General features: G+C 33.1%; 1 protein-coding gene across 1 annotated transcript in view; it reads left to right on the plus strand.

The window, feature by feature from the left end:
- Window positions 1–27,847, plus strand: part of LOC129803404 (whirlin) — a 125,962-nt gene that overhangs the window by 44,616 nt on the left and 53,499 nt on the right. The window contains exons 3-12 of the mRNA XM_055849929.1: window positions 2,060–2,323; window positions 6,843–7,033; window positions 7,166–7,362; window positions 7,426–7,558; window positions 15,680–15,810; window positions 19,034–19,254; window positions 19,343–19,478; window positions 23,639–23,995; window positions 24,086–24,196; window positions 27,748–27,783. Of these exons, the coding sequence (XP_055705904.1) occupies window positions 2,070–2,323; window positions 6,843–7,033; window positions 7,166–7,362; window positions 7,426–7,558; window positions 15,680–15,810; window positions 19,034–19,254; window positions 19,343–19,478; window positions 23,639–23,995; window positions 24,086–24,196; window positions 27,748–27,783 (1,767 nt within the window). The 5' untranslated portion in view covers window positions 2,060–2,069. The remainder of the gene's footprint in view (window positions 1–2,059; window positions 2,324–6,842; window positions 7,034–7,165; window positions 7,363–7,425; window positions 7,559–15,679; window positions 15,811–19,033; window positions 19,255–19,342; window positions 19,479–23,638; window positions 23,996–24,085; window positions 24,197–27,747; window positions 27,784–27,847) is intronic.

Consider the following 27,847-nt stretch of genomic DNA (forward strand, 5'->3'; position numbering starts at 1 on the left):
CATGTTAATTTTTCCCTTAATAAGGTGTAAAATTAATATTAAAAAATGTTGATATATTTTTACACCTGAAAAGTGTTAAATTTATGAGGAAAAATTTAATCGCATCCCTTTTTAGGTGTGATTCTTTCATAATCACACCTATTTTCTCAGTGTTGCAATATTTATTTTATTTTATTTTATATGAAACAATATAATTGTACTATTCAATATTCAAAAAAACTTCATCAAAATATAAATAATTTATATTGGTATTTTAAAAATATTCCTCTATCTTAAAATGCTTTGAATTACGTTTTGCCATTTACGTTTTGCCTGCTTTTCGGCGATAAATACGGAGGGAAAACTGTTTTAATAGGGCTGTTTCACTTTTGGCCACACCGGCCACAACAAATTTGTCTCCGCCATATTCACCGCCCAGTCAATTTTGTCTGGATATTTCGTGAATTACCCCTCAGGACAAAAATTCAAATTTCAGAGGTGCCCCAATTCAAAGGTGCACCACTTTCCACAATCTCGGATTCGAACCAATAATTTTTTTCGTGTTTTGTTTTTAATCAATCTGACCAGAGTAATAATTGATTTTGATAGTTAGTCCTATAACCCGCTGGTGATAACTAGTGGCTTCAAAGTCACTTAAAAAAGAAAAACACTTTTTCGATCTTGCCCAGAGCTAACAGTCTTGGATGCTGGATTGGGACCTTATTCTTATGTGAATACTATTCTGTTTTTCTTCTTGAGGTAACTTGGAATCCACTGGCTATCACCGGGATGTGTTCTGTATTATTCATATCACGTTAATCCTTATTTTAATTAATATATAGCTAGTTCCGCTAGTTCTATGCCTTATATTTTTTGAAAAGATCTATATGGGTTAAATTCATTATAAATATTGAAAAAAAAAAACAAGTTTTCCGAAGCTTCAGTCGTGCAAAGCTTAAGTCGTCTGAACATATCGAACTTATTCCTACTTATCAGAAGACTAATCTAAATCTTCTAAATCTGCTACTTAATTTTATCAAAATTATTAAATTTTAATATTATAAATGGGTGAGAATTATATATTTTTTAGTATTGGTAAGATGGTAAAACATATTTGAAAATTAAATAAACAATTCTAAGTCTTTTTCTTTGATAATTTGAAAAATCTGTTTTTTATATGAAGGTGGAAAGGCATAAATTAAGGTGATGCTTCAAGTGAGAATGAATGAAATTTAGATCTTGATCTCGCACTGACGAAAAAAAAGCGGGGTGCGATTAACATTATTTCCTCGTAACTTTAACATTTTTTAGGCGTCAAAATATATCAACATTTTTTAATGTTAATTTTACACCTTTTAAGGGTAAAACTAACACGAAAAAGGGTAACTTTAACCCCTAATACACGTAAAAAACATAATATTTACATAGATTTCGGATCAATACTGCAGGGTAAAATTAACATTTCCGGAATGTTATTTTAACTTTTTCGGATTTCTCTCAGTGCACTCACACTAATAGGAAATTTTGAAAACATATTTACAAACAAAATTTATTGTGCGTTGTTCATAACGATTTTGCGTGTAGATTTTATAACTGACGAATAAGCGGCATAACAATTTTATCAAAAAAATTGATTCTCCAAATTACATTAGGGATTATATGTTGAAGATTATGTACATGTACGTACATATATCTATTGAATCTAATTGAACCATCAAGAGCTTATATACATCTTTCTCTTTTAGTTGGAGGTTACAAAAGAAGAGCCAAATTCCAAAGCTTTTTATTGATTAAAATCATAATGACCCTATCAGATTTTTTGTATGAATCATAAATCTTTGGGTATTTTTGTTAATTAATCATTTTATAAGGGAAAAAAGCAGGTGTTTTGCATACCACACTCGGAAGTTCTTTGATAAAGTGTTTAAATGACAATCTAAGTGGATTTAATGGATTTAATCAAACAGTTTCAGCGTATTTGAACGATGGAATGGAAGAATTTATTTTATGTATAATTGCTTAATAGTGTGAAGCTGTATTATCCAACTGATTAAATTTGCTGATGTGTTTGTTGTTTCAGGTGTGCGGAAATGCGCTTAGGGGGCGCCCAAAGTGGCGGAGACCCCCTGGCGATGGGCGCAGGAAGCGACTATGCGGAGCTGTGCGAACTCCAACCACCGCGTTGGAGTTCACGAGGCTACCATTCGGTTCACAGCTCGGGGCATCCGCAGCATCCGCCCCCAACGGCTGTATCCTCGAGTTCCAGTCATATTCGCTCAAACAGCTTCGAGGCGGAGGACATTGTGGGCCCATATGGCAGCACAACGTCGCGAATTGGAAACAGGTAAAAAGAGCTGAAAGCACCGGATACTGGTGGGTTGTGGGTGGGTGTAGGGGGGGAGCAGCAATTACCAGGCATTTTCTTCTTTGTGCAAAATTCAATTTCACCACGAAGGGATATGGCTGAAATTGATTCTCTCACATTAAGTGCGATAATGCAATTAATGTTGACGTTGCTAATGCAATTATTGCCGTTGTCGATGATGCACAGCGTCATTTGAGGAAAAGGGTTTAAGGCAGATGAAGACATAAGAGAAAATTGCCATTAATATTAGGGGTAGTGCACGCCATAGTGGAGACAGTAGAATGAATGGGGAAATGTGCGGGTGAATGCAATTGCAACCAAATGCAATTTGCACAGGGAGGGATATTCTAGAAACATTCAACAAATGCAATATCACTGTTATGAGACTTACCTATAAGTGCCTTTACTACCATCCTGGAGAAAATTCGGGGATTTCAGATTGGGGAGGATTTTGTTGTTTTATGTATTTATCGTCGCCTCCAAATACATATTGTAAGTGTACTTACAGTAGCCCTAAAAGAAGGTAGGGGAGACTGGGGCAAAAAGTCACAAAACGGATATTTTATTTTTTTACAAGCTACTCGAGTGCTTCGAAAATTTCTGATTAGCTCAGTTTTATAGGAAATTTTCCGCTCTACAACTTTGTGAAAGTAATTTTCCTCCATTTTGCAAGGAATTATGTTTATCGGGCCAATTTCTAAAAGGTAATTTTGTGACTATTCTCAAAAATTCTGGGACAAATAGTACCAGACAATGGGTATTATCATATTTTGATTCGCTTCATTACAGGCTTCCGTAAATTTGAAAAAATACCTAGAGGACATATTTTCATAGAAAATTTATTCATCTACACCTTTGTAAAAACATCGTTTTCTCTGCGAGAAAAGTGAGAAAACGAGAAAAGCGCTTTTCAAGCTATTTTAGAAAAAAACACAAAAAAGACTGCAAATTGTTTGACCAATGTAAACAACAAGCGACGAGACATGATAATGACGTTTCTTTTTGCCGTGAGACATCAGAAATTGCTTCGCTTTTTTGTTACTTTTTGCTCTATACCTTTTGTTACTTTTTACCCCAAGTGGCCATTTTTAATAAAATAATTTCTGGAGAAAAGAACTTTTGTGAAATTCTAAAATAGATAGCGGATTCGTATTCAAAAATCCAAATTATTTAGAAAATATTTACCAGTGCATCAGTTTTGGAAAATAAGTAGGTAATAATTGTTATCTTCTGCAAGCAAAATATTTCAAAAATATGACTAAAAAGTTCGATATTTTTTTATGAATTCCTTGTTTGAATTCTAAGAAACTTACGACATTGAAGAAGATCTATGGAGGCTATCTATAGAAAAAAAATTTGAGCCGCTATTTGAGCCGCTATTTACCTTGGAAGATATTGAATTTTGAATTTATCGATTTGTGACTTTTTGCCCCAGTCTCCCCTACTTATCGATGTATTTGTAATACATTCCAAACCTAAAATCCAAACTTAGCTTAAATCTACTATTGAAAAAATATATCGACTGAGTTAATCCTTCTGCAGTTCGGAAAAAAAACCTGAAAATTACTCGTCACAATTATGAAATTTTTACTTACAATTTTACTACGAATAATTTAAAAAGAGCGCTGAGCAAAAGTTCAATGCCTCTCCTCCTTATGGGGTTAAACTTATCCTATGAAAAGTTGTATATTAAATAGTTGGGAAAATGTATGCAGTGTAAGCTGTCCCGCCCTCCATTACAGGGATTTATAGTTTTTCATTATAAAAGTTTGACAGAAATTATCCTTGACCGAGTTTAAATGAACTAAATAATCTTACAACAAAACTGTTCCTGTCTTAAATTTTACTGCGACGCGTTTTACAGACCGTTTGCAGTCATTAAGAAAAAGAATATAAGTTTTATTGAAAACTAAGCTGAATTAAATAATTCAAAGAGATGGCAAAGTATCCCAACCAAGATCCTAGCTTTGCGAAATTTTCGAACTCACAAGATAGAGTTATGCGTGATTTATGTTTTTGGATGTTTTTTTTAGTATATAGGGGAGACCGGAGCAGAATTAGCCACGTATGTATAGTATTAGAGTGGTATCTTATAGTTTGCCTACGAAGGAATATTAAGGAAACCACTCTTTATTCTCTTCCTATTTATTGAAATATTTTCATACAAACATTTTTTCTACAAATTATACGCAATGAAAAATTTCATTTGGTGGCTAATTCTACCCCGGTTTTCCCTACCGGTTTATATACGATTAAATTCATTCCACAAACAGGAAAACAATTTTGAACTATGAAATTTACTGAGAAGTGTGCATTTTAGAATGTTATTATCATTAGTAACATTCTTACGTGCAAATAAAAAGGGATATTCGAGAAAAATAAATCAATATCACGTTTATTTGACCAATTAATTACCGATTGGGATTGTTATAGTCGAGTAATAATGTCAAGACCTTTCCAAAAAATCCAAATTAAGCCAAATCTGTTGAAAAAATTTGCCCTGCATTGTGATTGACTTTTGAACTTCAATAATTCAAAATGTCGAATTTTCTGGTCAAAGGTATGTTTGGATGAGATGTTCAACTGTTTTTTTTTGTATTTTATTACCAACATGTGACTTCAAATTAGCCCCACTATGCCATGTGTCCTCCGCCGTCTCAACGTTGATGACCAGCCTCTAAAGCCAAACGGCGGAAATGCTTTCTTTTTCATGATGTATTAGTCTTTTGTCGTATTAAACGATCTTTTCTCTGAAGATTAATAAGATTATAAAAAATGTCCAAAAATAATTGGAAAAGCTTAGGCCAATTTTGATAAAAACCGAAGAGGGTTAGGAAAAAAGAAAACTACCGTCAGAGATAACGTCCACTTATGGGGTGGGGTCATCGATAAGTGGAAGTCGATATCTCTTACCGTTTAACTTCTAGGTCGGGAACAAAGTTACGGTCAAGTTGAAAAAATTATTCAATTATCGGTACTTAACCGATTCACTACCGAAGACGACCGGTGCAACCAGATTCGAAATTTCACGATCTTTCCAAAAAACAAAAATCAAACAGAATCGGTTAAAAAATGCGAAATAAAAAGTGATTAACCTTTAACCTTCAATAATTCAAATTGCGAATTTTTCAGTCATAGGTAAGTGGAAGTCGGACGCCTTTAAATTGAGGTACCTTTGAAATTGGACTTATTTCTCTTATTTTTGAAAAGAATTGAGGCTATAATAATATACTCATCATTGCATTGGTTAATGGATCTAAATAATATCACGGTAAGGTTCAGTTCATTTTAGAAATAGGAGAAAAAACTTTATTTTAAAACTTCTCCAATTCAAAAGTGTATGGACGAAATATTAGCATGATGTACCTTTAAAACATCCCTGAAAATCATTAAAAAAATGCATATCACAATAAATTTATAAATCAATTATTTGTTCTACGTTTCATACTTAAGTAGTTCGATAAGTCCGATTCTGTGTTAGTTGAAATAAGTATACTACTAATACAGAATTTTATTCGCAAACAACGTGTATATAACTATTAGAAATTAATGCAAATAATGAAGATAAATTTAAAAATTTAAGAACATATATTAAATCAATTTATTACTAAAATTCAGAGAAGTACATTCTAAGTCTCTCAAGAAATTATTTCTTCATATCGACATTAAAGAAAAGTAAATTCGATCTTCTTTGAATTTAAAATGAAATATTTGCATTTTTAGTGTATTTAGAGGTTTTTTCGCTTATAGGTATAACTGAAAAAGTTCCTTTGAATTGGCAAAAGCGAAACACAGCAAGAATAATAATGAGAAATTACACATTATATAATATTAAGACAATTTGTATAAATTCATGAGAATCTCAAATAGAATATTAAATAGGAAAACTTGACGATTTTAATGAAGTACATATTTTCACAAAGAAAATATATTTCCTAATATTCAGCTAACCTTATTTAAGAAATTGTCAAATACAAGAAAAATTTCTCGAAATGAAAGGGGTGGCAAAGCGTCGTGACTTTGCAGAATACCCGAAGTTGATACTTAACGAAATATTTTGGGCGTTAATTTGGTCCTAGATGTCAAACGATCTGAATCTTAAATTTTCTATACGTAATTCTTTTTCAAGTAACTCTTCTGTCTTTCTAAAACCATATTTTGGTGTTTGTCCAAATTGACTGCTTTCAACACATTCATTATTTACCCGTTTTTAAGGTCATAAAGCCAATGGAGTACTTCTAAAGATTCTGAACCTATTTTGGCCAACCTGTTTTCGAACCATTAACAAGCAAATAAAAGAATATAATGAACAATCGTTATTTTTGATATGATTTTTTGTATTGATGAAAATCGTTTTCAGTACAAATGCAAAAAGACAAGGGTGCAACAGAAAATTCGAAGAGAGTGTTCGAACTCTTGTCAGTTCGCTTTTTATAAATATATTTATTTATTTATATATATTTTACATATTCCTGTATGTATTTTTTTTAATTTGTAGCACGAGTTCTCTGCGTGGTCGCTCCGGATTGTACTATTCACCACCGGGAACGTCTTACACGATAGTGGAGCGCCCTCATTCACCCCATTACTACTACAACACAGCCGGAGCACCGCCAAAGGGTGGCTCACTGCCGGGTCGTGGTACATACTTGGGCTCCTCGTCCACAGGACTGTCAACAGGTGGAGGAGGTTGGTGTCCTCTAAACACATGATTTCTCATTCTCTTTCCTTTTTAAATCTTGGAACATGATAGTGTTACATCATTTTCGCTTCCTAATGACGTGCCATTATTGTGGCTTTTTGTTCTTTTGCTACATATAGCCGGCACCGTTCCAAATTCAACACGCCACAACGGCAAGAAGCGACCAATTTCGCCAGAGCAAGTGATCCGTCTCTTCGGCACCACGTCCTCGTCATCCTCTTCTGTGCCCACATCGAGTCAGTATTATAGCAATGGTACACGTGATCGTGCTGGTCGTCGAAGTCCAGCCAGCAGTCCTCCATCGACAACGCATCAGGTAAGAACCACAATTTCCTGCTGACCTTCTAAATATCAGCAATTTGTGATATATTTGTTGTAGATTTATCGGGAACGAGATCGAAGTATTCCAAACATTCATGAGCTCTCCACACGAACTGTGACGATGTCGCGAGATCAACAGGCTGAGGGTAGCCACGGTTTTGGGATTTGTGTGAAAGGTGGCAAAGATTCAGGTAATACTTTTTCAGTTTTACTAAAAAAAATCTTTATTTTGGGGATAACAGGGCATTAGTATTTCATCCTCCATTATAATTATTAAACCATGATCTAGAAGTATGTCTTTAGGTCATGAAGATATCATTTGAACGTATTTAGTGTTACGTCAGCAAAATCACTAAAATGTTGATAGCTCAGCAGCAATCAAAATAGATAGAAATCGTTTTCGAGAGTGACTTTTCCCCCATGCTTTTTACAAGATTTTCTATCATTCTAACACTTAACTCTTTAAGGACGATTGGAACACCGGTGTCCCATAAAGAAAATAATTTTTCCTGACTACCCAAAGTTATTTTTGTTCTTATGTCTGTACATAATTGTAAATAAGAAGGTTGAAGGAATCTAGAATACTATTTGCAAGTCTCTAGCTATTTGCTATGTAGTAAATATTTAAGGTCAAAAATGGCGAATTTTTAAATTCTCAAATTCATAATTGATTTTATTTATTTTTTATACTTCCAATTTTTTTAAGCAATACAAACTGCACCTTTTGGCAATATAAACTGCAATACTCATACGTAATATTTTTTCATTGAAGCGAAAAATATTATTCATTGGTATTTTCAGAAAAATTACTTAAATTTTTGGGCTGTTTTCGTCCCTATCGTTCATAGAAGCACAAAATACACCGAATCAGACTCTGTTGGATTTTCCAAGGTTATATGCAAGACTTATCATTGATTATGTTTCCCAGTTGAATTTTTATTGTTGATTTTCATTTCGTAAAAGTGTCTCGTCGTTAAGGGTGGTCTTCATCGATTAGGCATTGTTGATCGGATCGATAAAGACCAAACTTAAACTTTAAAATTAAAGACAAACTTACGAAGAGTAGAACAACTAAAATCAACCCTGAAGCTACAGCAACGAATGTGCAAAGACTTATCTGTTTTTTTCCAAACTATAAAATAAACATATAAAATTATAAAATATTTATTAAACCAATAAAGTTTTTCCCGCTTTCCACTAAAGAGAAGATTAGGCAAATTTATCTTCACAATTTTCTACAAAATCAACAATATTAGTTTACAGTTTAACATTTGAATTGCTTGGTTTTCAAATTCTTCAAAATACTAAAAATTGGTATTTCGTTTTCAATTATTTGTTGTGATAGCAAAAACAATTGCAACGATATTGTTTTTAAATGAAATATGCCTATAGGAATTTATAGAACAAAATTAAACATAGTTATACAGAGAGTTTTATGTCCAATGAATATAAAATTACCTAACCGGAACAAAAGTTTTGTATAAAAAATGAATTGCAAAAATTTACACTTGTTTTTGCTCTGTAGCATTATTTGCTTATGTTATTTAAGTTGTAAAATTAATTTATGTACGGGTTGAAAAAAAATATAGTAAGAGAGTATTTATGAAGCTCTCGGGAAGGCTTAATTGGAAGTATAAGTTAAGATATAGTACGTATATTGCTATTACATAATGTAATCACTTCTTAATGTAATATTAAAATAGTTCAGAAAAGTTCTCAATTAACAAGCATTGTGTTCAAAAAATTATTATTCAATTTATGATTCTGCAAACTATATGATTCAAAAGCTATGTTTCGGTTTTCAACCGCGGATAAAATAAAACTGTATATGGGTTATTCTCCCGAAGTATACATTTTATTAAAAAAATCTCTTTTAATGAATGGTAAATAGAACTGGGCCAATCCATCTCAAAACGACCGAAAAAATCGCAAATCGAGGGGTCATGGTCTTAGATGTTTTTGAATTTTACATATGTTAAAGTACACGATAAAATAATATAGGGGAAAGTCGTCTGCCTTTAAATGCAGCAGCCTTCAAATGTTGCGATTTTTTCGTTGTTCTCAAAAGCGTAAATTATATTCTATTAACTATTAGGTAGATATCCATCATCCTCACAAATCATCAAAAAATGGAGAGCCTAGCTCCTATTTCCTAGATGCTAGATAAAAAAAAAATGAAAATGAGCTCTAAACTGTAATTTTGATGTTCCACAAATCATGTGATTTTTCAAAGTAAAAATCATTTTACAAATAAATCTTCCATTGTGACACATAGAAGGTTAATCAGGCTTAATATTTCTGTTAATACATTTTGGTTCAGATGACACAATTTTTGTGGGTGGCAAAAATTTGAAAATATCACCCTGCAGCAGCCTTTAAATGCTTATGTCGTGTGCCTTTAAATCCTATCTTTCCATACATCAAAACATGTGAAATCGAACTCCTACTTTTCTCTGACGAACGTCATACAAATACTTATAACCTGCTATCTTGTTCCGGCCGGGATGTTTCAAGTTGACAATTTTCAACTTCAATGGCTTTTTCTTCCAAATTTTCATGTGCGAAACAGTGCTTCAGAAAAATGTGAAGAAAGGTTATTGTTTAATGTCTTTTGACTGCAGTGATGATTTTAGTGAGTGCGTTAGGCTTCAATCTAATCATTTATAGCCCATTTAGTTTTATTGATTCAATATTCTTAGTGAAAAAAAAACATTTAAAGGCAGCTGCCTCGCGTTTGAAGGCAGACTATGCCAGCTGCCTTCATACAAATCGACATCACTTTTTTAATTTCCTCAGAAGGAAAAACTGAGGACTTGCGAGTGCTAAATGAGGTAATCATATACGCCGAATGAACAAGAGAATTTTTTGGTGTAGTAGAAAATAAAATCCATTTTGTGGATTCTTCAGAAAAAAATCTTAAATTTGGAACTCCATTTTTCGTTTGAAGGCAGACGACTTTCCCCTACCCCTATTTTTTTTTCGTCCGAAAAAAAATCCTGGCCGGAGATACATGGCGTCAAAGATGGCGCCTCGCGCTTCATTCATCAATTGCGATTTTTAGAAAATATTTTAAAATGCTCTATTTCGGGAACGGGTTGAGATTTCTTCTTACTCTTTTTTTGTTTGAAAGATAATTTTATACTCTTTAAAACGATATACTTGATTTTGCATTATCTGCTTTAGTTTTTTTGTAACGGTCTTTTAAAAATTTTTTGAAAAAATTTAAAAATTAATTTTTCTCAAAAACCCCATTCTCAAAAATTTTGATTTTTTTACTGTTGATCAGTAACATTGAGTACTATATTCCCTGAAAAGGCGAGCTTCCACTTTTGCATTTACTTTTTTTTTTAAAATATTTAAAAAATTACCATATTTTCAAAATTAAAAATAACCAGCTAAACTCAAAATTTTGAGTTCAACTTTTCAGGGAATATAGTACTCCACAATACTTATAAACAGCCAAAAAATAAAAATTTTTCGAAATCAAGTTTTTGAAAAAAATTTTTTTTTTGAGTTTTAAATAAAAATGTCTTTTATTGACAAAAATCAAACTTTAAGATACATTTGACACATGTGTCAATATATAGATTTTTTTTTAAACGGAATTTCAATTTTTTTTTTATTTTTTCAAAAATAATCCAAAAAAATTTCCAAAATTTTTTTTTTGAAAAACTAAAAGAAAACAAAAAAACATAATTAGTACATGTGTTTAATATGATTTAAAGGCTTATTTTTGTCAATAAAAGACATTTTTATTTAAAACTCAAAAAAAAAATTTTTTTTCAAAAACTTGATTTCGAGAAATTTTGATTTTTTGGCTGTTTATAAGTATTGTGGAGTACTATATTCCCTGAAAAGTTGAACTCAAAATTTTGAGTTTAACTGGTTATTTTTAATTTTGAAAATATGGTAATTTTTCAAATATTTTTAAAAAAGAAGTAAGTGCAAAAGTGGAAGCTCGCCTTTTCAGGGAATGTAGTACTCAATGTTACTGATCAACAGTAAAAAAATCAAAATTTTTGAGAATGGGGTTTTTGAGAAAAATTAATTTTTAAATTTTTTCAAAAATTTTTTAAAAGACCGTTACAAAAAAACTAAAGCAGATAATGCAAAATCAAGTATATCGTTTTAAAGAGTATAAAATTATCTTTCAAATAAAAAAAGAGTAAGAAGAAATCTCAACCCGTTCCCGAAATAGAGCATTTTAAAATATTTGCTAAAAATCGCAATTGAGGAATGAAGCGCGAGGCGCCATCTTTGACGCCATGTATCTCCGGCCAGGATTTTTTTTCGGACGAAAAAAAAATAGGGGTATATTATTTTATCGTTTACTTTAACATATGTAAAATTCAAAAACATCTAAGACCATGAAGGGTACCCCTATGGTCGTCTTGAGATGGATTGGCCCAACTATTTCAAATTATTTCAGCATGGAATCTTTTATTTCGCTCATTGAAGTGATACGTACCCAAAACAGATTAATTTAAAATCATGTTCTTTTCTTGGGAAACTTTTTGTTTTTATTAGTCTCTAGAAGAGAATCCCTTATTTTAATGAAGAACCCTTTAAAATTCTGTATTTACATCAAAGACCCTTAAGGGATGAAAGTCGTATTTCAGCAGCTTAGAACCAAAGAAATTATTATTCTAATTTCCTTTTCTTTGAGTGTCAGTAATCACAAAAAAACTTTATCGAAATTGCTTCTTATGTCATAGAAAATTATTTTGTGCATGATGCATTATGCATTGAAGTTCAATTTGAAATAGAATGGAGACTATCGAGCATTTTATTATTGAACTTTTGGGAAAAGCATGAAGAAAACCACATTCACAATTTACGATCTATTTGATGAACTCTTTTTCGTGCATTTCCCAAATTCTCACGTAAATGCCACGAAGAAATTGGTTTTGCCACAAGAAGAAGAAGCCCTCAATTCGTTTTCGTTGAACCAACACATTGAGGATGAGTCAGAAAAATGTAGTAAATTTTATTCATACACGTTTTCTTGGATGAAATGGTGGGTTTATATCAATGCTTTTTTGTTTTTATTCTTCTGTTATCTCGCTCATCCATACCTAAAGTATTCCTTGTTTAAACCTCAAAAGCGGATCAATATTTAAAGACTATACACCGGACGCTGATGCATATAGGTGGGACTACAATGTGTTTCGCATTAATTTCTATATGTTGTTATATACTTTGATTAATATCGTGTATGGTTTCATATAGGGACACTTCTTCAAAAGGTTTTCATTATAAATTTTTCGTTTATCGGAACCTCGTTATCTCACATGGCATTTAACCCTTTATGAACGAGAAGGTTTTCACTGACAGAAATTGAACATTAAAAATAAAACCCAAATAAACGATGAAAGGTACTTTTAACTCCAAACTTTAGAAAATTAAACATAGGCGGATTTCATGTTTGTTTTTTGATAGAACATAGCCCATAAAATATAAGAATTTTTTTTTGATAATATTCTTGAATGATAAAAGTTTTACTCTAATGAAGAATATTTTCTACCGTTTTTTTTATTCTTACCCCCAAGAGGTTTTTGGTTAAAAGGGGTGGAAAAAGCATCCCAGGCTTTGCGAAGTGCTCAAACTCATGACTTCGATGTTATACCACAAAAGTACCTTCGCATCGTTTACCGTATACCAGTTCACAATCGATTTCAACCGATTCATTAATCACTCTAAAGATCCCACAAAGTAAGAGTAATAAAATTGATTTTCGGACAAAAATTACTTATTGGTTAATAACCGGTACATTACCGGTTTACAAATGATTTAAATCGATTTATAAATCACTCAAAATATTGCCCAAAATAATTCTGGAGTAATATAATTCAATTTCGAATAAAAATTAGTAATCATATTGCATAGCACAAATGCTACAGGTCCCACACCAGAACATGCTGGAGCATCTTTCATCGCTAACCTTCAGGAATTGAGCCTCATTGACTGCCGCTGGTGAAGATCGGCCGAGGTCGCGATTGAATTGTGCGTTCGGAATAATTCGTTGAGCACTCACAACCCCATCTAACGAAAGTATAGCGATATCATAACTTGAGGTTAGCCGCCGTTATAGCACCCCTTAGAGTTACCACCCAGCTGAACAGTGATTGGTACCGTTGCGTTGGTTTAAAACAGCCTTAGTCTGGACGGGCTTTCTCCCTCCAACTCCTCTGAGGTTAACAGTCCTACTACAATATTAGTTATCCGGTTTATAACCGATTGAATTCGGTTTACGCTTGTAACGCTTTTTTAATACCTTTCCAACGAGTTCAGACATGATTCCATTCGCTTGTTAAATGCTCTCTCTAGAACCTTTTTAACCTTTGATTTTGAAAAATCGTTACTAGAAATTATTCTACGGTATTTTCATATTTAAATGACATGTCCGCCAGGGTAACCTCTAAACACACCGAAAAATGAAATTTTTCTTGCGGGAAAATGGAGGACAGCCCCAGGGTTGACTTATAGGTGGTCCTACGAGGGTCCCAACTCTCTATATCTAACCGTTTGGCCTCTAGGCATGGTAACGACCGGGCACACAAATCCACAGACGGACAAATAGCGTGACATCACACAACTCGAAACTTTAGATTTCCAAAATTCAGCCAAAATGCGATCCCTTAGGGGCCTTGGTGGGTAAGAAATCGAAATACATATATTTACTCAAAACCGAGGGATTACTACACTCTCTGTAGTCTGTAGAGTTTGAGTAATAAAAAATTGGAAATAAACAAAAACGTATTAAATTCAATTATCCATTGTGAGATTTCGAAAATCCTTCTTTTTAGCTTAAATATTGGTGCTTGAAAATTGGTCATCTGCAAAAAATATCCTAAATTCCATAACTTCTTAAGGACGATAGGGGCACCAGTGTCCCAAAAAAATTAATACGGTCTTCTAAAGTTACGTTTCGCTCTAAGAAGTCAGAAAAAGTGATTTTTTCTGACCCCTAATTTTTGACCCTCTTGTCTTTAAAGGGTTAAACTCTCTTTTTTTGTGATTAGGGGGAAGTACGGTACCTTTGAAAGTGGGGTATCTTTGAAATTGGGATTTTTAACCTATTTTTAAGTAAAATTGAGCCTTATTGGGACATAATTTAGCTGCACACACAGATTGAGAAGCTAAATTACATTATGATATGGCACAATTCGACTTAAGCATAGGACAGAAATCTCAATTTCAAAGGTGCCCCATTTCCCCCTATGTACAAACATTAAAAAAAAGCTCTATTTAGTCAGAAAATAACTTAATGGGTCTTCGGTGATTAAATCGTCCGTAAAGGGTTTACCAAATTATTTAATGACGGAAGTAAAAGGTATGCAAAGCTGTTCTCTTAGAGACTTAGAGCCTCGATACACTGGAAATAATTTTCATCAAAAATTGCATTTCTGACAGAATTATGACGTTTTCCTGTGTAGCAGTGCAGATGATTTCCTTCAAAAAAGCATTTTTTTGACGAAAACTGCTCTCAATGTGTAGACGCCTTAAGGGTTAAAGTGAACTTTGAATCGTATTTCTTCATCAATTTAATTTTTTAAATAATATGAAGGGGTTTCGATCCCAGAAAACTTCAAATTGATAGAAAATTGTTATGAGCAATAAAATATTTTTAAACCATGTGTTACTGTTGTAGCTTTTTGTGAACTATTGGTCAGCGCAAATTCCACTTTGACAACCCCTAAAATGTATTTGAAAAGGATAAAGCTTAGTGAAAGCCTTTTGAAGTTGTAAAAATTATATTTTGAAGTGTTAAAAGGGAGCTCAAGCTTTAAAACTCAAAAACTCTTTCGTATATTGATTTAATCTTTACTTTTTGTCGGCAAAAATATCGTAAGTAGCGAAGCCTTGGTTTAATCGGTGTTATCTAATTCTAATCTAATCTAATTCTATCTAATTATCGTACCAACAATCTGATTGAAAAATTATTAATTTGCGCATTTTAAGGAAAAGGAATATATTTGAATTTAGACTCCTTTTAAAATCGAGCTTTTTCTCCCCTTTTGAAATGATAAATACTAAACTTTACCATATTGTAATTTTATTTCACAATTAATTTGTAAAGCTGAATTATATCATGATTAGGGTCATCATTCCATTTAAAAATAGAAAACAAATTACTCTATTTCAAAGGTTCCCCATTCAAAAGTACCCCACTTATCCCTATAACTATTAATTTTGAAATGCATTGGGGATATGATATTAAACTTTGAGAATTATTTATTTTCATGCGTGACGTTTTCATTTTGAAAAATACACTCTAATAAAAGTTTAATTGTTGTTTAATTAATATCCAGGAATAGGGGTATATATCTCACGAATTGAAGAAGGATCTGTTGCTGAAAGAGCTGGCCTTCGACCAGGCGATACCATCCTAGAAGTTAATGGAACTCCGTTTACTGCAATAAGTCACGACGAAGCATTAAAGGTACTATAAATAAACACTTTTTTTTTATTCCATATTCAAACAAAAGAGAAAAAATTGTATGTAGAAGCAAAAAAGAGAGAAAGTACAATTATTTGTAGCATGAACAGGCATATTTCAGATTTTGTTTGAATAGGAAAGCCAGACAAAGGATTGCATGAAGTTTTATTAAATATAATTTTACTAATGTATTATTATCCGATGACTTCTATGATAAATGAAAAAAGAAAATCACAAAGTTCGTAGTTTTTAGAAATGAGTAAATTTTCATAAAGTTGAAATTAAAACAATTATTTTTTTTGGGATTCCAGTCTAAGAATTACATTTTCATTTTAAATTTATCGATCCTAAATATTGATAAAGATATGCAAAAATGGAAAAAATTGGCAATAGAAATTTAGCATAGATAGATTATGTTTGTATTTGATTATATGTCTAAATACATTAAGTGATAATTCTCAAGAAAACCATTTCATCATCTTTCTCAATGTAAATACATTTGCTTAAATTTCCATAACAAGAACATTATCATCATAGAATCATTTTCAATTTTCTTTTATTCAGTTAGATGATACTCCTATTTTCTAGTGTAAATTTACAGTTATTAAGTGAATGAAATATTTCAAAATATTCATCTTCGTTCCATTTCATTTATGTGTGTTACTCAACAACTGTTGTTATGTTCTAGCTATAGGGTGATTCTTTTGATAAAGGATAACTTTGACAAATTTGACGTTATTTAAAATAAATATTCCATATATATTTTTTTTATTTTTTCGATAGAACAAGTACAAGTTTTCTAACGTTGTGTCTTAAGTTTCAATATTTTTTATAACTCGACAACAATGTCTAAATGATTTCAGAATTTTTACAAATTTTATTTGAGCATTTGAAATTAAATTTAAAAGAAATCTTCCTCCTTCAGGACAGTTAAGTCACCATGATCCTAACGCAAAATTATTTTCTGTTTTACTCCTAATAATTTCTTGATTACTTTACTTCAACTACTGAAACGAAATTCCAATCGCGTATTTTTTATTCGTATCATTTGACTTGATTTTGAGTGAGTTCCATGCTCCCTTGTATACATTAATCACGCCCGAGCCTTTATCTTTTATCAGCTGTCCTGTAATTCGGTTGAAAGCATTGGAGAGTGTAAGAGTTTTAAACATTAATTCCGTTAAAAAAAATATCATTATCATCATCATTTTCAACCGCTTATTCTTATCGGAGTTACGGGTCCAGGACATCCCGGTTAGCAACTCAGGTCTGTCGATCTTTCTCCACTTCATGAAGATGTTTGTGGTTAATTCCAAGGCCTTCTCAAGCAAGATCCTGAATTTGATTTAACCACCTTGTTATAAGGAACGGCCTTGTCCTAGTTCTTGTTCTTGTCCTTGTCCTTGTCCTTGTCCTTGTCCTAGGAATGGCCACGTTGCTCACTCGATCTCGATGAGTGATTCCCGTATAACCGCTCGAAGGTACCTCATCTCGGTAGCTTGTATTAGCAATCTCATTTTTTCGGTTGTTACTCAAATCTCATGAGTGAGAATAGAATTACTCATAGGTGAGAATAGAATGAAGACGACTTTAAAAACCGATAATTTAGCACAACGACTAAGCTCGGCCTTCCTTGTCATGCTTCTGCCACGCTTTTTCATTATAGTAGACGTCTGACTGATCCGCGACGACAGTTCTTTATACATCTTACCATCACTCGTGAATAACACCCCGAGATACTTGAACTTCTTCACCTGTTTCAATATAGGGATCCAGTGGCATGTAAAGTGCATTGTACAAGCTGTCGGGAGATTACCATCATATGTATATGTAGGGGGGGGGCACTCTCTTGACAACGCAGCCCTCGGTGGTACACCCTGACCCCGGGCGGGACCAGTGGTTGAAGCAACAGCTTGTTCATTGTCTCGCGTAAATTATTTTCAGAGCAATCGATCCGTTCTCCGAGACTCTTAGTTGTGTTTCTTTTACGAAAAAATTACTGTGAATCAGGTTGCAATCTTGATGTCATAGGCCTCCTTACCCGGGAAACACGGGTTTTGGGATGTTCCGCGGTTTAGTATACACTGAGGACTTCTTGTGGACGCAAAGATTCCGGTACTTACCAGTAGTTATTTACAAAAAAAAATAGCCGGTTCTAGGACCAACTGCAGTCATACCCTATCCGTCACCTTGGACGTGCCCGATGGGTATTCCAAACACATGGGGTAAAAAAAATTGTTTTCGTTGTTCATAAGAAGTTTTACCGTGAACGTAGCTTCAGTTTCACAATCATGATTCCAGGATGGTGATGGTTTTCTTCTCTAGTGTATACCTCATTATTCAACAGTTAAATTAAAAACATTTATAAATACCCTTATGCCCAGCGCACAATAACTTTTGTTTGTAAACATGTTTTCAACATTTTCAAAGAGTGAGTGAGATGACTAGATCTAGATTTCATTCACTCTCACTGAAATGTCAAAAACATGTTTACAAAACAAAAGTTATTGTGCGCTGAGCATTATTTTAGCCATATCTCCTAAACAAGGCCGGGTTTAAAATTTACTCAAGAAGTCAAATGTCATCTTAACACGGCTAGTGATGTGTAAGGTCCTAATTCATATCTATTATTTATTTATTTAATTACTTATTTTTACCAGTTGATATAGGAAATTTTTTTTTATTGATCGACGATTTGGTATTTTTGAATACATGGATGAATGTATTTCGGTTCTCTTAACATTTGATTTTGGTCAAAATAGGCCTCAAGGCCTAAGACCTTGGTAAGGGGGGTAGGTAAGGGGGGAACCAAAAAAAAAAACAAATGTCATCTCTCTGAAGAATTAAAATGTTACGGCAATATTGTAGAAAATTTAAATTTATTCATGTGCCAAGAATACTTTCTATTTTCTTAATTTTCACAGAATCACCCTATGCTACTTTATCATTTTTCAACACGATGAATAGATCATTTATTCGCAAAACGCATTAGCTACCTACGTATACCGTCTTTCATTTGGTTTTATATAGTGGATGTTTTCATTCAGTAATGGTTTCTTTAGCACTTTGTCAAAACCCTTGACATACTCGCAATTTTTCTGTTTGCAGAATTACATTGTGACTCTGTTAGTGAAATTGATGGTGCCCATCAGCTTCTTATTTTCATCCGTAGTTGTCCCTTGTCGTCTATCTAGTTTTGTTCTATTGCCATTTTTTCCTCATGCAGAAGTGTGTGCAGATCCTGAAATCATCACGTCAGATAAGCATGACTGTGCGATCACCACCTTCACTCACCTCATCGGCACCTCTGCACGGATTTGGGCCCCCACCTCGAGAATCGGGGTATCCACCGCCATATAGGCAAACCTGCTCATGGATGGATCGCCATGGGAGGCCAGCGTCGCCGCCGATGGAGTATGGTGGTCGACGCCACGAGAGACGAGACAGGTGAATCTTCAATGATTTATTATAAACGTCTTCCGTGCCATTTAACTCCTTTTGCCTCATACTCATACCACATCTTTGTTTCATTCAGAATCCGACGTGTGGAATTGTTGATTGAACCGGGTCAGTCTCTAGGCCTTATGATTCGTGGCGGTGTTGAATATGGCTTGGGCATTTTCATCACAGGTGTAGACAAAGACAGTGTAGCTGACAGGGCTGGCCTCATGGTAAGTTCATACTTTTCAGTCAAACAAACTTTACAGTAGAGTAAGTATTATCTTGAATAAATCAACGGAATAAGAAAGCAATTTTTCCAAATATATTTAACAAAATATGAGTTCTAGGAAAAATAATTCTTTAGTATAATTAATTTAGGGTAAAGTGGTACAAGTTAGACAATGGTACAAGTTGAATAATGGTACAATTAGGACAGGGCTTTTTTTCTTGATAAATTTAGTACTTCATTTTTATTTGTATATTTTTAATGCTTTAGTTTTATAATTTGGTTCCTTGTGCTTAAAAACAAATTTTGTAATGTATTTATCAAGAAAAAAGCCATGTCCAACTTGTACCGGCGAATTGTCCAACTTATAACACTATGTCCAACTTGTATCACTTTACCCTACATCTGAGAATTCGATTTTGGTCTTGAATTATTACCTCAGACTGCTTCAACATAATGTAATCAACACATTTGAAGAGAGCTTTTACTGTGCATTTTTGTTCTGGGATGTAGTATTCGACCTTTTAAGCAATCTTCACAGTTAGCAATTCAATATCTCGTCCCTTCAATCAATTTTGAATATTTAATATTTATACATATAATAATACATCAAAAAGTATTCAGTGATATTTTGTATAAATTCTGATATTTAAAAAAACGCATCAAGTTTTATAGAGTGCGATCTGTTCAAAAATTAATACATTAGTCGACGTACGAACTCACCAATCTCATTCCTTTATTTTTATGAAATAATCAAATTCTTATTCATAAACCGGATGCTGTAGGCTTCTGAAAATTTTGTTATTGATTCCTGCGCATATTAATACTGTAGCCAGATTTGGATGATTGGTGGCATTTTTAGCTGCCAATTTTCTATTGAAGACTTATAAGGTCCTTAAGGGCCTTGACAGACCTGAGTAATTATACTCGATATAATATGGTTAAACTTCATTTCCATCATTTTCCACTAAGTCGTCTCTCGACTTAAGTCGTAAGTGTGTCCAGGGCATAACACGCTTACGACTTAAGCCGACTGACGCCAGTTTAATGGGAAATGATAGAAACATAAATAGTTTAACCATTATTTCGAATATAACTATGCTAAGCCATCTCTCGGCTAATGCTTAGGTTTTTCAAGGCCCTAACATTTTGAGGCTTATAAAATTTAAATCATAACAACTCATACTGGTCTTTTTAATAACATTTCATGAAAATCGTATTATTTTAGTTCTGGCTATCGGGTAAGACCGTTTTAAGACGGCTTAAAAAAATACTTACCAAAATTACAAGACTTTTAATCATTTAAAATTACTTTAGTTGTTTTACTCATAGTCTTTCTTTCATTTCTTCTTTAATGTAAATAAACGCAGTAAATGCTTATTAAAATCTTGTAAAAGTGTATTTTCGATGCGTGACTTAACTCGTAGTAACTGTTAGAGGGTTAAAGGGGTTTCCCTAATTAGGAAGTCAAAATTAACTGTTATTTTCTAGAGGATAAAGAAATGACCAACGTTTAAGAAATTTTCGTTATATTTTTGGAGTAGAAGAGACTGTAGTTCTGAAGAAAATAATCCGTTATTTGTTTCATTCGGTCAAAACGTTTTTTTGTTTTTTTTTTTCTAATTCAACAAAATTGTAAAATGTGAAGTGGACCAGAGACGTTTTTAAAGTTTTGATGACACTTTACTTTCGCCTATGTATCTTCAAAATCTTACCTATTTCTAAATGGCTTCTAAAATTTTTAGGGTATATTTTTAAATAGTTTATTTATAGATTTAAGTAATAAAAAGAAATCGATTTGTAGTCCTAATGGGGCAAACCTGTATAATTACAAGACTTTAAAGAAAAATGGGGAACTAAAGTTGCCACCCATAACTTTCTCGGAATCAACTCTTTACGACGACTGAAGTACGAATACTGGTGTAAATTTCCATGAGCAGCAAGAGCACTATATAACAACATTCAGCATCCTCCTGGAGATGAGGATTTGACTATGTTATCGGAATGAAGGATCAGAAGTGGTGCGTTTGACCTTCGCGACTCGAATGGACCTTACGCTCCGTAGACCTTAAAGTTAGAGAAACCTCCTTAAGAAATCTTTTCCCGGGCCCTGGTCAAAATACCAATAACCAAAATCCTGTAAGCCAAAACTATTCCCATGCGTCATAACTACTCCTATAATTGCATCTGCGCTTTCTAGAGATATGAAGGGATATTTTCTGTGTTTTGGGAAATTATTCTATACATTATCCTCCATATAATTTCGTCCCTTTCAGAATTTTGACCATTCGCGATTTTCACTTTCGGGATTTTGGCTGCCACTTCTTTCCTCAGCCATTGTAACGGCAGGGACTTTATCCGTGTGGAACTGATTCTTTTCACAAATTGTAGTGCGTTTTATTACTTCCCAGGGCACACTGTACTCTAACGGACATATGGAGGTCTCTGAAGATAAAGTTATAACTTTGCTATCATAACTTTTTAGCCTGAAGTGATTTGTTTTGAAGTGGAAGTTGTATGGGTTGCGCAATACTCATACATTCAGTATTACATTTAAAGAAGAACACATTCTTATGGTCTTTTTATACTAAATAAATTTATGTCTATATTGAAGCAAATTCCCTACGCTTAAACTCTTCAATATGAACATAAATTTTTCTAATGTAGAGACCATTTGTTAAATACTTTTGATAGAAATTTTAAGCGTTAATCGTTGGAAAATTAAATTTTAGATTTAAAATAAATCAATGAAGTAGCAAAATTTGTAGGATCCAACTCTGGATTGAAAAATGAACTACACAGAAAAAAAATATTTTGTAAAAATGTTTGTGAATTCCTATCGGGGACTTACGAAATGCTTACGAAATATGCGATCCCACAAACAAGTTCGCAAAAGTTTGTACTTTTTTCAGAAACATAGTTCGTATATTGATCACTTGACGAGCATTTTTTGTACTTTTACAAACATTTGTTCGTAAACACACAAAAAACGTTCGTAAAATTTTGTCATTTGTTCGTAATTTTTTGTTTACCTGACGAACATTTTACGAACATTTTTTTGTATGTTTACGAACATTTACGAACAAATGTTTGTAAAAGTACAAACAATGCTTGTCAAGTGATCAATCTATGAAAAAAAAATGTTTCGTCATATTAACAAGGCAAGTTTGTAAAAAGGATGTTCTTCCATACAAAATATGGAAAAGTTTTGTCAAATCGGCGGCCTACTGGATCTTGTTAAAAGTTTGCCAAAAGGGTTTTTTTCCATATAAAATGCAAGAAAAGTTTTGTCAAATTGGTAAATAACATCCTTTTGACAAAATTTCAACAAAATCCGTTTCTTCTTTTAACAAGAAACTTTTTTCAGAGTACAAACAATGTTTGTGAAAAAAGTACAAACTTCTACGAACTTGTTTGTGGGTTATACGATTTACGAGCATTTTCTAAGCCTCCTTAGGAATTCACAAACATTTACGAACATTTTTACAAAATATTTTTGTTTGTGTAATATGAAACAGCAGAAATTCATTATGTCGACTCCTGGTTAAAAACTACTACGGTTTTCATGCGGAATGAAGGCGTTAATTTCACTACACACTATAATCGTAGTAATGTTCATCCAGAAACTTGAAATATAAACTTTGTTCCCTCCCATTTTAAGTTACCTATTCGTTCAATATATCGTTCATATAAAACAATTTTCTAGAAACATTTTTTTTTCAAGGTTTACAGTTAAAACAAGGGCCCATCAAGCCTAATAAAAAGTGAAGCTATTTTTCACTTTTCCTTGTAAAAATTTTGCAGATATTGCACCACGACTTAAACAAATTTGCTCGTAGTTCTTGTACTATTTCGGCGAGCATTATGAAATATGTATTTTTAGATAGCCTTTCATACACAATTTCAAAATATATCAAACTCATAACTCAATTCTGCATAAGAAAAAACTTGCCAATAGTCTTCAGTGCCTCTATGCAAAAACGTATGGAGAAATGAAATATCGAGAGGCCCCTGGTTAAAAAGACTCTAGAAAACGTATTTCTCAACCGTTTCTTAAAAGTAGGGTCTTATTTGAAAGGTTTTGGAATCCCAGACAAGTTCGAAGTTGTAGTAACTGCTGCAATAACTGCTTTGAATGATAAATTCTGTGTTTTCTTCCACTAGATTGGAGATCAAATTCTCGAGGTGAATGGTCAATCATTTGTGGAGGTGACGCATGATGAGGCTGTAGGTCAGCTGAAGTACCACAAGAGAATGTCACTGTTGGTTCGTGATGTGGGAAAAGTGCCACATTCATGTACATCTGTGGAGCCAGAACCGTGGGATCCGTATAGTCCGACAGGGACGCGTAGCCGACGAAAATGTCCAATATCGGCCATGGTGGAGGAAAAAGCGCGCTCCCTTTTGGCTCGCCATCACTTTGCCAGTCTCTCATACTATATAGCTGAGTATGGGGCACGTGCAATGACCATAGATGCCTTTGTTTCTGTCCTTCTGGAGATGCTCGACACCCCTGAGAAGGTAATAATCCTTTTTGATAGATTGTATTACGAAATAATTACAGTCCTCTTAATCTAACAATGAAATGAAATATCTTCTTACACTTCCTAGCACACACTTGTCACGGAAATTCGAGAACTTATCTTCCCAGAAGACAGAACGAGATACGATGAACTCGTCTATCGGCGAGACGTCTACAGAGATTCTATCGATCGACACAGGGTAATATATATTCACATTATTAGAAATTTCTCGTTTTTCATCCTCATCCCACAAATCCTCAGTATTACCAAATTATCAATTCAATCAGAAGCTTGTGCAAACAATGCTCTCGATGTGTAGCAGTGGTCAGGAAAATGACAATTTTTTATCGGTCCTGGGTTTATGGACTTTAACCAACTAAAAGCAAACAACCCTACGGACCATCCAATACACCCTACGTAGTATTTTTCAAAAATAAACCTCTTCCTCTCGGTGAGAGCTTATTAGAATTCTCACACGACATGAACCACAAGCGACGATTCCAGGAGTTGATTAGGATTGTGTTTTGCACTATATTGTGACCATATCCGAGGCACGCGATTTCCTAATTACATACTTTTTTCCTGGGTTAATGGCAACGTTTACGAGATTGTTGGCAGCTCGATGTTCTTGCTCTTTAGTACAAAGTTAAATTCATATAAGTATACTAAAACACTTTGGTTTTTAAGCTGAATTAAACTTGAAAATTCAACAAGCATACCATTGAGATGAATGTCAACAACTCTGGGAATTATGCGGTCAAAACAAAAAACCAATAGAAACTGCAAAAAGAGTCATTCAAGTGCTCCAAATGTTGATTTAAGGGGTTGAAGTGTTGAAAATTCAAATGATGGGAAACAACATCCCCTCGAGAGTCCAGTTTGAACAAAAATACAATCTTCACACTGAAAGTAAATAAAAGGCTTTAGTATGCTAATTCTTGTTCTAACAGCCGAGAACTGTAACAGATTTTGGAAAACTTATTCCGCACCGATCAACATAAAGTGTTATTTAGTATTAACTTTGTGCATTAGATCTTTTGTGGAAGATTAAGTCTTATTACTTTCCTGCCTCGTACGTACTTTACACTTCCATTAAAGTCGAGAAGCGACTAAATTCGTTCATAACCAAGTTTAAATTAAATATTTTTTTGGTCATGCTGGAAAAGAAATTTTGAGAAAATATTCTGTCTTTTAGTATTCTTGATTCACGTACCCTTAAGTGACTTAAAAGTACCGTAAATGCGGGTGAATTTGTTCCCTATGGGTGACTTTGATCGCCTACTTTTCGTAAGCTTTTCTTTACTTCTATCTAGAATTTAAGAATGGTCTTTACTGATCCGATCTATCATGTCTGATCGGTGAGAACCGTTCTTAAACATTAGAATTAAAAAAAGTTTACGAACAGGAGGGGGCCAAAGTCACCGGAAGAGGAGAGTTACCCGCATCTACGGTAAATTATACGACTCCTGGATAACAAGGACGATATGGCTTTAAACGTCAAAATAAGTTTCTTCAGGTAACGTTTTGACCATTGACGTACGTCATTAGACGTTTGTTCGGTTTCAAACGGTTCTTGCACACCTCTGCTTCAAGCTGTGGTCAAACTAAAATTTATTTTATTCGCTTGAAGAGCATAAAAGTTATAAGGAAACGAATTCAAAAGAATTCTAAATTTGGTTCAGATACGACGGATGTCGCGCAGTTTGTTAACCTGTCTGTCATTGTGACCAGAATTAAAAGCCAAACGTTTAGCGATAGTGCTTTGGAGGCTTTGGAAGACCCCCATAAGTCGATATTTACGTCACAAACATAATGTATTTTTTGAAATATCTTAATCACAAATTACGCAAGATTATTTTTTCAATTTCGGGTGAGTTGAAGATTCATTTCTCAAATGGCTCAACCGTTTGCAGTGCCTTTACATTGGAAAGGTCTATGAATGTGTAGTTCATCATAATCACTTTTAACAGATCCTTAACGGATATTTCTTTGACCTATCTTACATTACTATATCGATAAGTATATTTTGTGGGCTCCAAGCCGCTTCAAATCCCTGATAAACTAAATATTAAAGTAGGTAATAAAAACGTTGGGAAAATACTTTTATTAAATAAAGATTTTGGTATTGTAGAATTATTGTCTAAGAAAATTATTAGGGGAAAGTACTCTCCCTTCGAACGTTCATGCTTTCGAATAATATCAATATACTTTAAGTTTTTCTCAGAGATTTACACGTTTCTATTGAATATTAGTTCGCTTATCATCAATTATTGATAATAATGTGTAAATCTCTTAAGAAAAGTAGAAGAAATTCACATTATTCGAAGGCATGAACGTTCGAAGGGAGATTACTTTCCCCTACTTAAATCACTCCTTGTTTAGAAACTAAGACTTTTGTAAGTAAAATGGAGTGCTTATATGGGCTGAAGAGCAGAACAATTTAAATACAATATTATCGTTATAACTTATAATTATTATTAAAATTATGAAAAAGCAATCATTTTTCTTTTCGGCTATCTCTTCCAGAATTCTTTTGTTTCACTTTTACTTAAAAATTTTGATTAATATCTGATATATTGCTTCAAAAACAAACATTTTTTTTATTACATTACATTTTTTTCGAATATGTAAAATATATATTTTTTTATTTTATATGCTTCAAATTTTATTGAAAAAAAATTAAATATGATAAAACTTAGTTGCAAAAAAATATAAAACCTTGACTGATGTTACTGACCTCTAAAGCTCGAAAATTTTAAGCAATTCAACTTCAAGGACTAAGAGTAATCCGGTATAAAGGCCTGAGGCTTAGCCAGTTTAAATCCGCTAATTCCTTATCAAGCTTTTGGGGAAATTGTTGCTCCGGATTGGATATTAAGGGCAAATTATTCATTAGATTTTGAAAAATCAACAAAATTGTTTGTTATTTAGTTTGTGGCTTTTGGGAAATGGGTTAAACCTCCAGTCTTAACCCGGTATAAACGTACCAAATTTCGATTTATTGATTGCAAGTGTCAAAGTCAGTTTGAAATGAAATATTTTTAAACAAGTTGATTTTTTTGTTATTTCTTTTTAAGGAGTGTTATTTGGAATATTCTAATGTTTTAATAATACATTTAAAAATCATTAAAAATATAGATATAGCATTGGGTAATATTTCGGCCACCTTGATTCTCATAGTTTCTTGCCCTTCCGGAAACTTTCCAAAGTTTTTTCACATCATCACTTTCGCCGAAGCGAAATTTTATTGTATTGTATAATCTCAAGAGTATCCAAAAACGAAAAATGTATGGAAATTTGAGGAATAAAGCAAGTGGCCGGAATTGCAAGCTATCCGAAATTTAGTACAGTTCCCGAACTTTATTTAACACAAGCTGTAATTAAACATAATCTCCGAAAAAAAAACGATTATATTATGGGGAAATTTAGAAGATTTGACTAATAATTATGATCATTTGTAGTTCTAAAGTAAACCTGTAATTTGAACAAAACCTTATGATTATATCTAAAAAAGAATTTAACGACTTGGATTAGCAATTGTAATAATTTACTTGTAACCTAAATCAGCTTGTGTATTTTCTTTAAAGTACGAGAGATTCCGATTTAAGGGTCTAGAAAGTTACCACAAATGCTAATCCAAGTGACGACTGTCCTATTTCCATTTTATTGCAAAAACTCTAAATTATTCTATGGTGTCAGGCTTAAAATTTTAATCTTCTATTCTCTGTCCATTCACTTTTTCTACCACAGCGGAAAACGGATTTACCACATTCACATGAACTCCCGGTAAATATTTAACATCCGTGCTTTTCTTCAGTGTGTGTTACTATCCTTGAAATCCTGAAATTTA

The sequence above is a fragment of the Phlebotomus papatasi genome, chromosome 2 (genome assembly GCF_024763615.1).
Source record: "Phlebotomus papatasi isolate M1 chromosome 2, Ppap_2.1, whole genome shotgun sequence".
Classification (NCBI taxonomy): Eukaryota; Metazoa; Arthropoda; class Insecta; order Diptera; family Psychodidae; genus Phlebotomus; species Phlebotomus papatasi.